Here is a 12,128-nt window from a genome sequence, read left to right as displayed (position 1 = left end):
GGTGATTTTAAAACCAGGGCAAAGCATGAATTAAAGAAAAAACTACCAGGGAAGCGGGAAGGCAGTACACAGCCACTCAAATTGTGGGGTTTTATGCGTGCTTATAGTAATTCACTGCCCCCAGAAGTACATGTGATCTGATTGGTCTGAATGCTTACCCTTGACATGAGAATCTTTGACACATTCGTCATTTGCAAATTCCATCTCTTTTATGAGAGCGGGAAAAGGGGTCCTTAAGAAATGCTCACCTGTTTTTATTTCCCCTTTCCTGATACAACAGGATCCTGTACCTCTGGCACTACTACAGACACAGGCTATCTCCTCTTACCTCTTGAAGCCAGATTGAGCATACAGTTGCTGGCTGCCAGAATAGGATTCAAGTCTGAGGTTGATTTTCTACTTATGATGTTTCCACCTAATGACTTGAAAAAAATAAATTTATGTCACCTTTCTCCATCATCTTCACATGTTTATGTTAAGTAATAATATAACATGCAGACTATACATAAAATTTATACAGATCAAAAGCTCAAAAAAGATGTATTGATAGAAAATTCACTGCTAAAAACAATTAAAAATGCAAGTTTTACACGTCGTTAGGGCTAATTTCACATTTGTTACAATTTGTTACAATTGTTATTGCAAGTAACAACATACAGCAACGTTTCTTATCTGTTCTCCACCCAGAGTTCTTAATTGCTGCAAGACAGCACAGAAAACCTTTGTCTTCTCCTCAGGGAACTCTGAGATTGCATTTGTCAAGACGTCTTTCACTAGAGAGAGGCTGCAGGCAGCTCCCAGAGTTAATCCTGTAACCAAAAGATTATGAAATTGTAATGCGTGCATTGCTTTATTGCCCGGGTTTTAAACTATGGTCAGACTGTAGAGCTAGGACTACTTATGTGGAATACAGGCAAATACAAGGAGAGGGTCATTTGCAAATTAAAGGTACTGGGACCTTTCCATTCAGGAGACTGAAGGTAAAATTTCATGAAATGATGAAACTGAGCTAATACCTCACCACTTCTACTAAAAGGGAAATCCCTTCTGTGCCTCCAGTTGCACATTCCAACTGCTTCCCTTGTACCAACTTTGATTGAGTAAATGTTTAGGTGATGTTTCACCCAAAGGTGAGTCAGCTTCAAAATGCTTTCAACAGGCTCTTCCTATTTTTAAACATGTTTTCCATTACAATTTGATCTTGCTTTGCATATGTATATTCCAGTTATTCTCCTAAGGTATGGGTAGGTAGTATCTGCAAAAAAACCCAAACAGTCCTAATGCTGAATATGGCATTCTTTTTCCTGCTAGAAAGACAAACTATAGTGATATGCATTTATCTGAGTAGTTATACTTTTTTTAAGATTATACTTTATAAAAATGCCAATATTATAAAATGTTAAATGGTGTTTTTCTATTAAAAATTATTAATAGACTTTATGCATGTAATGTATGAATGTTTTGAATGAACACTGAAATTCAATCAAAAATATACATAAAAATACAATTTAAAAACGGCTTTTTATTAATCAAGTACAGCAACACTAAATGTTGTGTATTTAAAACAAAAATTTAACCAAAAGATGTTTTGCATTTAAATCTGATTAAAGAGAGGAAATAATATTTCTGGCTGGCAAACTAAACTGCATCTCTCTCTTTTTAGGGTAAGTCTCACCTTCTCATAACTAGACTTTATTTATAAATTAAAAGAAGCAGCAAACATTCTCCCTGCTTCCTTTCAATTCCCAACTGCTTTTCAGCTGAGAACAAACTAGTCAATGACTACAACTGGATGACTGATCTGAAACGAAAAAGATATTGTAAATCCAATGACAGAACTGTCAAATACAGTTTACCACTACAAAAAAACAGCTTCAGGCATATAGCAAGTAACTGTCACCAGATACAGGGTTTGATTTTCCTTAAAACTTTGGTAGTAAACTTGCACAACGTAATTCATATTTAATAAATTTAGGCTATTATAGGAGGTTTAAATCTATTTCTAGGTGTTATTTCTAATTTCAATAGAATTTATTTAAAAACTAAAACCTAGTCTAACTTTAATGAAAAAAATATCCATGCTTATCTTAAATACACAAACTGGGGTACCAAATTTTTAATCTACAATAATTAAAGCTGTTATGATTGAGGATAAGATTAGTTAATGCACATTAGCTAGGTCAGTTTAATCACAGCCTTTTTTTCTAATGTAGACAAGCATGCAATGCTGCTATGTCTCTCTCTGGTTCTGCATGGGTGTCTCTCTGCTATACAGCATAACATGGTACAGAGATCACAAAGCAAATATTGCATGACTTAGCACAAGAACCAGCATTACCAGAATAATTACCCTTGCACTATTAAGACTAATGGGGCCCAAGATAGTATTTCTGGTCAGTACTGCACTGTATCCTGAAGACAAAACTCTGTATCATGCACTTGGATGGTGTCCAAAGCCACCTTGACCTGGGAAAGAACCAAGCATGTTTAGGAATGAGTTGCACAGCACTTCACATCTTCAGCACTACGGAATGGAGCGGCACCCCTTACTGCAGAGGAATCTCCTATCTCTGAACAAAGTAAAGTCTACTGACCGTCATCTGTGCACTTCACGACATTCAGATCCAGGATCCTTGCAGGAGCAATAACAATTGGATGGAACACGCCTTTAAATTTCATCTCAGGTCCTACCAGATAGGAATAGACTTAGACAAAAGACATTTTCCATAATGACAACCCCAACATAGCGGAGAGTAAACTTAAGGAACTATAAACATAGCCCCACTCCTCCCATGCACACTGGAACTATGGCAACAGGAGCCATTATAATTGTATACATACCCACGCTGGTGTTCCCAACCACAAGAGGTGCTTCGGGGTGGGCAGCCTTCAGATCCAGTAATTCATCTAAGCTTACAGGAGAAATCCATGTCATTCGCTCCCCACGAAAAAACAGAGTTCTTTTTGGTTGATTGTCAGCCATTCTCTGATGGGGAAATATGCCAGATTTAAATATTTAGACATATAAACAGGTGCAAGGTCTAATAGACACTAGACTGAAAGTCAAAAGAAGTTCTTAAACAATGCCAGTTCTACTTAATCCTTCAAAACTGGACAGAAATGGGACTTTCCTTCAAAACTGGACAGAAATGGGACTTCCCTTCAAAACTGGACAGAAATGGACTGTTATGCTGGCTCCTTGCACAGTGGTGAATTTCTAGACTGCATGGGTGAAATGTCTTCAATTATTTCCAATGGGCTAATAAAAAAGATTGATAACAAATTGCCCCCCCAGCAAAAAAATGTAAGAGTAGATCCTGCAAGTGCTGAAATTATTAGAAAAGGGATAAAAAATACTTAGGGAGGTGTTTGCACACTTAGCCTGCTTGGAGGTCACCAATGACACTGGCAGCAGCATCCCTTTCTAGATTAAGTAAGCATGTGGATGTCTCTGGCTGTTCTAGCACTGTTCAATGATTGCTTGGAAATAGCTTGTGAACTAGTGGTGGTAAAAACACACGGTGAAGAACCCCTGTCCCACAGTTATCAACCTTTCTCTTTAAGCAGCCAGCTAGTACTGAGAATTTGGCTTTGAATCTATAGATTGACAATATGTAAAGCAAACAGCTTTCAGTTTTTCTAGGGCAAAAACTGCTGTCAATAATTAGGATGCCTGACACTTTCCATTCTAGTGCCCTTACTTTCCCAATGTGAATATTTTTTATATGTGACTATTCAATAAGCTCGCTGGAAAAAAATAATGTAATTTTGGATTTATATCAAAATTTTATGACATTTCTTCTGATGAATCACTGCTAAACAGTACTTCAGAATGAGTTCTGAACTATGGACTATTAAGGAAAAGACAAAGCTGAAAAATAGGCCATAAGCAGCAAAAATTACCATTAGTTCTGGAGGAAATATAAGATCCTGGGTGGGATCTAAGGGCTGGAATTCATCTGCTGAAAATAGTCTGGTGGAAACCTTAAAAAGAAAGAAAACAAGCAAAGACAAAGAATTTTCTCTGATCATTAATTCCACCAAAAAAAAAGAAGCAAAACCAAGAACATACTACGAGAGTCCCACTGAAGTCAGTAGAAAATTAGTAATGCAATTACCATTTGGATTTGCTGCTAAATTACCATGCATTATTTGGAGCTGCTGAGGTGAAGGAAGTGTTCGTAACAGCTTCTCAGAGTTCACAACTGACACAAATGAGAGTGTAGAGGCAAGTGACTGAAAGACTAACTACAGGCTTCCTGTAGTCCTACTCTTAAGAAACTAGCTGGTTTCATGCCAACCTACAGTACTCAAAAAGCAAAAACATAGATCAGATATTATTGAAAGAAAATTGAGAACAAAATCAAATATTTGTATGGACAAGAGGTTTCATATAAAATTAGAATCATAACTCTGATTTTTAAGAATGTATCAGTTCTCCAGACTCAAGCCAGCAGTTAGATTCCTAAGAGATCAGTGGTTACATTCAGATCATCACTGATCATTGATTTAAGACAGTTCCACAATGCCCTTATTTCTTCAATATGATGAATGCTGTATGAGTAAAGCTGACACTATGAATACTTCTGAACTTGAAGAACGGCTAAAATCTCAGCTTTGGAGATCCAGACTACCTTATACCAACTACCTCATTGCCTCTTCACACAAATATACTCAAAGAATCCTTAATTTTTAGAAATATCTCCAAATTTCTTGCAAGTAATAAAATATCTTATTTTACAAATAACATTATGTAAGGTGAATAAGGTGGAGGATAATGGCAGAGTATACTGCATTTACTTTAATTACAAGAAAAAAGCCATGCAATAGTCTTTCTATAAGTTTTATATCTAAATGGGACAGACAAAATACTTAAAACCCTACCTTCTCTTCTTTGTCAAACAAATCATCTTCCTGATCCAAGCAACACTTTCCATTTGCTTTCCTTTGACAACAAATAGATTCCTAAAGTAGGAACATTCCATTAGTCAAATATTGCCCAGAATGGCAGTAAGTTATAACATGCTTAAGCCGACAAGAGTGTCTCTTTGTATTTCAAAAAAGTTCTAGAGGAAGTTTAATAATAAGCTAAATGGAAAGACTACGTGTTAAAGAAGTGATATTAAAAAATAACTTAAAATCATTGAACACTGAAGTCCTTAATACGAAATAATTCATACTACGTGAAATTCAGTTGATCTTGTGAGAGCACACATAGATAGTCTGCATTATTTCTTTTACCCACTGTTCACTCTCCCATTTCTTTCACTGTAGGTTTCTGACATGTCAAATTACACAATAAATTACAAGGAATATCGATCCAAATTCTGTTTTTATTTATGCCAGTACTGACCCACAGTAAAACACATGGAGTTACTTCAGATTACTCTTCCTAATCCAGGCTAGACACCAAGTTCATTTGCGTCAATCAATTAGTGTAATGGGTTAGGCCACTACACACCTTACTCAGACCTACACCTCTTAACAGAGGAAAGAGATGACCTTAATGAAGATCTTGATGGTTAGTATATATATATATACACATACACTAATGAGCACAATCTAATATTCCTATCATCACTACTTCTTACCTTACAGAAGGTTTTACAGGCATCTAGGATCGGCCTATATCCAGTACAGCGGCACAAGTTCCCTGGGAAAGGGAAATCAGTAAGAAAAAGCTTTGTTCCAAAGCATGTGGCTCTAAAATGTTGTGCTTTTATATGGGGTTTGCATTTTTGAAGCTTAAGAAGAAGTGTTAGCTCTCCGAAAGACAAATAGGATCAGCGTCACAAGACTTAGGACCCTGCAACTCCTGAGGAAAAAGGCTATTGTTTCAAGGAGAGTATGAAACACTTGAGAGCTGTTCTAGAGGAAATGCCGGCTACATGTAAGTATGCAGAATAAGAGATTGTAAAAGATTCTTCACCCACTCAAAACGTTTTTCTCCTTCCCCCTGACTTATTTCTAATAGTGAAAGAGGTTAGCATTACACTTCCATCTAAGTTCACCTCATAGTAACAGGAAATGCCTTTGGTTCCACTGTGTCTCTAGAGCACAACAGATGAAAGAAGGCTATTTTACCTGCAATAAATGCTCACACTTTCCCTTAGTGAAGATGGTCTGCATCTCTCTCCCTTATTTGACTGTTTTATTCCTACCACAAAGGGGCTCCCCTGTGAGGCTTATGACATTATCAACTCCAGATGTGACAGGATCTCAGAGACCTCCAGATGCAGCTACTTCTCCAATACGCCATCATTTTTGCACAGCAGATTTAAAGCACTTCGAAAGACAAATATGGGGATGTTTTGAACAGCTGTCCCGGAAAAAATCCACAGGTGCATGCTTCATGGAAAAGAATGACAGGGAATACAAGGTCTGTATCCACTAGGAACTCTGCCAAGAAGCACAATCTGTATAGGGTACATATGTACATGCATGCACGTGTACTTACACAGAGATGCACTCTCATACACAAAGTATCTGAAGTTCAAGGACACACCTACAAATTAAAAAGTGGCAATATTTACCAGCCAGAGCTGCAATCATCTGCTCTGAAGTTGGTTCTGGGTAGTTTCTTAGCAAAGTGTATATGGACATCACCATTCCAGGGGAGCAGAAACCACACTGGGAGCCATGGCACTTGGCAAGCCTTTCCTGAAACAAAATACCACAAATAGCACTCCTTCCAGTGTACACCACCATTGTAATGAACTCTCTCTTAAATGGGGGACTTTCACAGTAAATCAGACTTTTAAAGTAAAACAATTTAAGCAATCTCAAGTAAGAATTTTGGGTGTGATGCCCAAGCACATCTTACTAAGGAAGCTAATTAACTTTCAGTGGACTTCTGTCAATTTTTCATTCATACTAAAACATCAGCTAAAGGGGCACTGCCCAAGACATGCCCAAATAGAACCCAAGCCTGATCCACTCCAACAATTCCTATGTACCAACTATTTGATCAAGCTGTCAGTATTAAAGCAAGATCCATATCTCATCAACCTTGATCAACTAACCATCAGAAACTTGTGTTGTCTTCTGTTATCTTTTAGCAGGGAGAATAATCATCCTGTGAAATTCCCATGCCCTGAAAGCACTGCCACTCAAGCCAGCCCATACAAAGGAAGAAATCCTTAATCCTCTTACACAGTAATATTGTACTCTCACCTGAACTGGATGAATCCTGGCTTTTGTACTTCCAACACCTTCCACTGTGGTAACTGCTGCACCATGCAAGGAGCAAATGGGAAGCAAACATGCGTTTGCTGAATAATGTCTTTGGAACATAAAGGAGAATAAAGCACATTAATATTATTTTGTTACAATAAAGATGCACAAATATTATTTTGCAGTCAAATCAAGACCTGGTTTACACTTACAAAGCAGTAATTATCATCATTTGGAATGAGAAGAGAATCTTTACAAAAAGGATCACTTAAGAGCTGTGTCTCTTGTCCCCAGTATAAAAACTGTCTGTGAGGACAGTTCTGTAGAATTTATGTCTTCCTTAATACGTCAGTCTTTTCTAATTGCCCTCTTACCTCTCTTGCCCACAAGCAACATCTCAAATGTGTTTTGGAGGAAGAAGATGGGGAAACAAGGGTTGGTGTAGTTGTTTGCAGGAAGTAAAGAATTACTGCTTAAAATTTGTAATCAAATTTCTGACCAAAAGGAAATCCTGATGTAAAATAACTATCATTCTAAATAGGAACAACATACCAAAATGAAAATTCTTCAAAGTTTTTCATCATTAGCAATAAAATGTTTTGGTTTTCCTGCAGTTGAAATGTTTCTTTTCAACTGTACTTCTGACTGTTTTAATTTCAACTCTCATAATAACTTTAAAGATTTTCATTTGCATTGCATTCCAATGTGATGCAATTGTCAAAAGGAACAAGTGGAATGTTTTTACTTTTTCCCTGCCTAAAAATATCCAATTGACAATGCCATGCTACCATTTAAAAATCTGACTGGGTTTTTCTCAATTTAAAAGTATTTTATTCCAGTTTTTAGCTTAATGAAACTCTGGTTTTGAGTTTCAAAGTCCTTCTTTTTGTGGGTGGGGTGTAGGGAGGGAGTTCAGTATTAAAGCTGTGGTAAGACTCAAAACTTCTGCCTACCCTATCTTCCCATCAGTCACATGACAGGGCTGCAGGTAGGAGCCACATTCCAGTGGTCAATACAAAGGGAGTTAAATGCATGCCTGCTAAAAAGAAAACTCCTTCCAGGAGCTGTCAGCATATTTGAGCAAATTAAGCATTTGAGCATGAATTTCAGCAAATTCACAATATAGTTGAACAAACTATTTTTCACAGTGTCGTCTTTTGGATTACAGTGACCCTTCCTTTTGATTCTTTTACTACTATAACCTTGTTTTTACACTTTCATATCTACAGTCATAATCTGTGTGGTTTTCAAATTTTTCTGTTAAGGATACCGTATCTTCTTTGAAGCTGGCTCATAAGTTGATATCATCACCGTGCAGGCACCACAGCCACCTCCTCCACAGCCATATTTAGTTCCTGTAAGACGGACTGAAAATGCTGTCATTAGGGAAAAAAAAAATTAACAGGTTTCATTTTGGCCTTTAGTCTGCTGAAAAGCTTGAGGCCATCTTTTTTCCTGACCAGCTAAGGAACAGAGAATTGGTTTGGTACCATAGCATATGTGTCAGACTCCTTTCTATGTTGGATTAAAATTTTCAGTGAAAATAAGACTGAAGCTAAGGAATGACATGACCAAAATCCTGTGCCCAAGAAAACAGAAAACTTGACTCTGACTTCTTTTGGAAGAGGATGAAGTTGGGACAGAAAGAGGAAATGAAAAATAGTTTTCCAAGTGTAAACATGAAAAGAAAAAACGTGTAATGGGCAAAATAGCTATACATCTGAAGTTCCACTGGAACACTAAAACCAATTTCCCAGTTTTTCCCAGAAGGCCCATTTATAGTCAGGTTATTAACCTTGCATCTCATCTAAAAGATCACGCTTGCAAGAGAACTGCTCCTTTCTACGAATCTGGAAGAGTGGCCAATCTGAAGCTGTGAATCGACAAACAGTTAATTCAATGTTCTACAGCCACCAAAAGGAAGATGCCTTACCCCCCATTTCTTCCTCCTCTTCTCTCCTTCTTCTTCCCAACATTACTCTCTCCAAAACACAAGACCTCTTGCACCAAGTCTTTTTCGCACCAGTCCCTTCCATGAGCTGACTAACGATGAGCTAATTAGTGACTGAGTACCTAATCCAGCTGAAAGCCTCTGTTTTTTAGAGAGGTCTGAGGAATTCCACAGCTGGAACAAGGTGCAGGAAGAGAACTGTGTGCCAGGAGCCAGGAATGACAGAGGGGAAACAGGCCACCTTCTTTTCACACCTCATCGTCAAAAGAAAAAAAGTGTTTGCCAATGTGAGGTTTAGCACTCTTCACTTGCAGTAAAGCTTTGAAATGCTTTAAGGTCTTACCTAATTAAGCTCTACCACTTTTTCCACTGTAAAATGCTTTACTGAGCCCTTTCAAAGGCACCTCAACTTGTCAAATAAAGCAAATACACTTTTAAGATACAGTTTCTTCCCTTGTTGCACTTCTGTTTACTTATTAATTTACAATGGGCCTTCCAGTTATTAACAGTGGTCTAATGCGCAGATTCCTAAGGCATTTAGTCTCAAAAAAAAAGATGACAGGATGCTTAGAGAGGGATTACACTGTACCTTGAGATTATAAAACACATATTAGGAAAATGCTAAAGTTCCTCACACTCACTCAGGCAATGATTTCACATTATAAAGAGTTTGGCAACATCAGCGTAAGATATTCCTGTCCTATATTTTTGTTCCCTGACATTAATTTTTGTCTCTTTACCAAAGTTAGCTGTCCCTCTAGCTATGTTAACTCAACTATACATGGAGGCTTGCGGTGAAAAGGATCAGTTCCTCTATCTGGTTAAAAAAGTGGTCTCAGACACAGCTGGGCAGCCACATCTCAGGGAATAGCACACTGTCATACAAACCTAAGCAAGAGAGGGCAGGAATACTCAATTATTTGACATTTAAACTGTATGGTGGAACCAACTAGCTCCTGAAAACAAGTTAATCTCATCCTCATTTTATAAACAGGGGACAATGATACAGAAAGGTTAAATGATTTTTCAAGATGTCAGAGCAAGTCAGTTCAGAACTATCAGAAGTTATCTGACTGACAAATGCGCTTTAACCGATGAAGTACAATGGTAGGTCTGGGACTGAGCTACTTGGTGGGTGTCGGTCTCTTCTCCCAACTAACAAGCAATAGGACAAGAGGAAATGGCCTCAAGTAGCGCCAGGGGAGGTTTAGATTGGATATTAGGAAAAAGTTCTTCATGAAAAGGGTTATCAAGCACTGGAACGGGCTGCCCAGGGGAGTGGTTGGAGGTATTTAAAAGATGTGTAGATGTGGCACTTAGGGATGTGGTTTAAGGGCAGGGTTGGCAGTGTTAGGTTAATGGTTGAACTCGATGATCTTAAGGGTCTTTTCTGACCTAAACGAATGGTTGAACTCGATGATCTTAAGGGTCTTTTCCGACCTAAACGATTCTATGATCCTACTTTTTATAATCTGATGGAGTCTGAAGTTGTTTAAATTACTGAATAATGTCATAAGCACCATAACTGCAGCAACCTCTTCTGCTCCAGACTCGTCCTTACAACTGACCAGTAACAAACATGTTTTGACTTAAGTTTTTCTTTTGGGACAAATATAAAAACTCTCTCCTTTGTGAATTCTACAATATACAGTACATCATTTGCCCTGTCAGGGTATGTTTCATGAGACAGTCTAGGAAGCTGCAAAAAGGAGAGATTCTGTTCTTCCCCACATTTGCTCCCTGCTCCTGGCTGTGATTCCCTACGCATGTGTTTAGAGTATTATGCAACAGTTTCATGAACACTGGGAATAAGCCTGTGGCGTAGTGAATCTTGGAAAACTCCTAAGAACAACTGAGAGCAGACACATGGTCAGACCTCTGAAATGGTGAAGACAAAGAGAGAAAAAGATCTGAGCAACTGTTGTACAATTTGTAGCAACCCAGAAAGCTGTGGACTGAAACCAAGATAGGAAGAAAGAACCTTGTCCGCAAAGGGCAGGGCGAGAGCTCTAGCTCTCACAACTTCTGTTCTGTCTTGTCTAACGAATAAAGGTTTTTTTCTGTTTTAAAAACATACTTGTTCATATTTACTTACTATTAAACCTGCTGTTTGAGTTTAGAAATCAGTCTGGAGTTCTTATCACAAGAAAAATAGATTACCTCAAAATTCCAGCAGACACACAAGCCCTCGCAAGATCTCCCCTTTCTTGTGAGAGAGAATTTTACAAAACTTGGAGACTCCTATTCTGTCAAGCTTTATGTATACCAGCCAAAAGGTTCATAGGTTTCTTTATGGGGGGAGAGGGGAGGAACACAAGATACACATATAAACACCATGCCTGATGACATAACCTTGTTTGTTTAGGAAACTAGGCTAAAAATACAGCAGCTCGCTGAAGAGTATTTGGCTTAAGACAGACACATCATTTAATATGGTTGTTTTATCTTAAGGGAGTCACAACTTCCTCAACCTGGCAAATCACCTTTGAATTACCAATTATGAGACTTTCACTCAAAGAAGGCTTTCAAATGAGTGACTTAAGGGAACAGACAAGAAAAGGATACGTCTTTTTCGCAGATAAGACAACAGCATTTGTTCAGGATCAGCATTTTTCTCTCTTATCTGCAATAAGAAATGAAAAGCAAGGTCTAACTAAGAAACCAAGGCTTTTCAAAATTCAGGGCACAGACTGCATTGCCACAAAGCTCGAAGAGAATCCTTCTCTGGTCCTCTGTCATAGAACTAGACTAATTGCCAAAGACCACAAGAGAATTTGGGCTCCTTTTGGAAATTCTTTCTCAGAAAGGTATCTTTCCAGGAAAGAAGTGCCAGGGCACCTTCCAACTACTAAAAATAACTGCTGCTCAGTGAAAGGTCATACTGAGGGAATTTAACTTCAGCCACACTAGAAATAAAAATGCAGCAGAACTTTGCTACAATAGAGGCAGCATAGCATCAAGAATCAATGATTTGCAGATTTTATGGTCTCCCTGGCACTTTAAA

At 38.0% G+C, this 12,128-nt stretch overlaps 1 protein-coding gene across 1 annotated transcript in view; it reads right to left on the bottom strand.

Annotated features, from left to right (window-relative positions):
- The window catches only part of AOX1 (aldehyde oxidase 1), a 47,153-nt gene that overhangs the window by 34,283 nt on the left and 742 nt on the right, over positions 1–12,128 (bottom strand). The window contains exons 2-12 of the mRNA XM_009890234.1: positions 11,690–11,747; positions 8,444–8,540; positions 7,174–7,282; positions 6,534–6,660; positions 5,592–5,653; positions 4,885–4,965; positions 3,904–3,984; positions 2,842–2,986; positions 2,595–2,687; positions 658–809; positions 329–422 (exon numbers count right to left, since the gene is read on the bottom strand). Of these exons, the coding sequence (XP_009888536.1) occupies positions 329–422; positions 658–809; positions 2,595–2,687; positions 2,842–2,986; positions 3,904–3,984; positions 4,885–4,965; positions 5,592–5,653; positions 6,534–6,660; positions 7,174–7,282; positions 8,444–8,540; positions 11,690–11,717 (1,069 nt within the window). The 5' untranslated portion in view covers positions 11,718–11,747. The remainder of the gene's footprint in view (positions 1–328; positions 423–657; positions 810–2,594; positions 2,688–2,841; positions 2,987–3,903; positions 3,985–4,884; positions 4,966–5,591; positions 5,654–6,533; positions 6,661–7,173; positions 7,283–8,443; positions 8,541–11,689; positions 11,748–12,128) is intronic.

Source organism: Charadrius vociferus, unplaced genomic scaffold, assembly GCF_000708025.1.
Source record: "Charadrius vociferus isolate BGI_N301 unplaced genomic scaffold, ASM70802v2 scaffold147, whole genome shotgun sequence".
Taxonomy (NCBI): domain Eukaryota; kingdom Metazoa; phylum Chordata; class Aves; order Charadriiformes; family Charadriidae; genus Charadrius; species Charadrius vociferus.
This window is presented reverse-complemented; position numbering and strand designations above follow the sequence as displayed.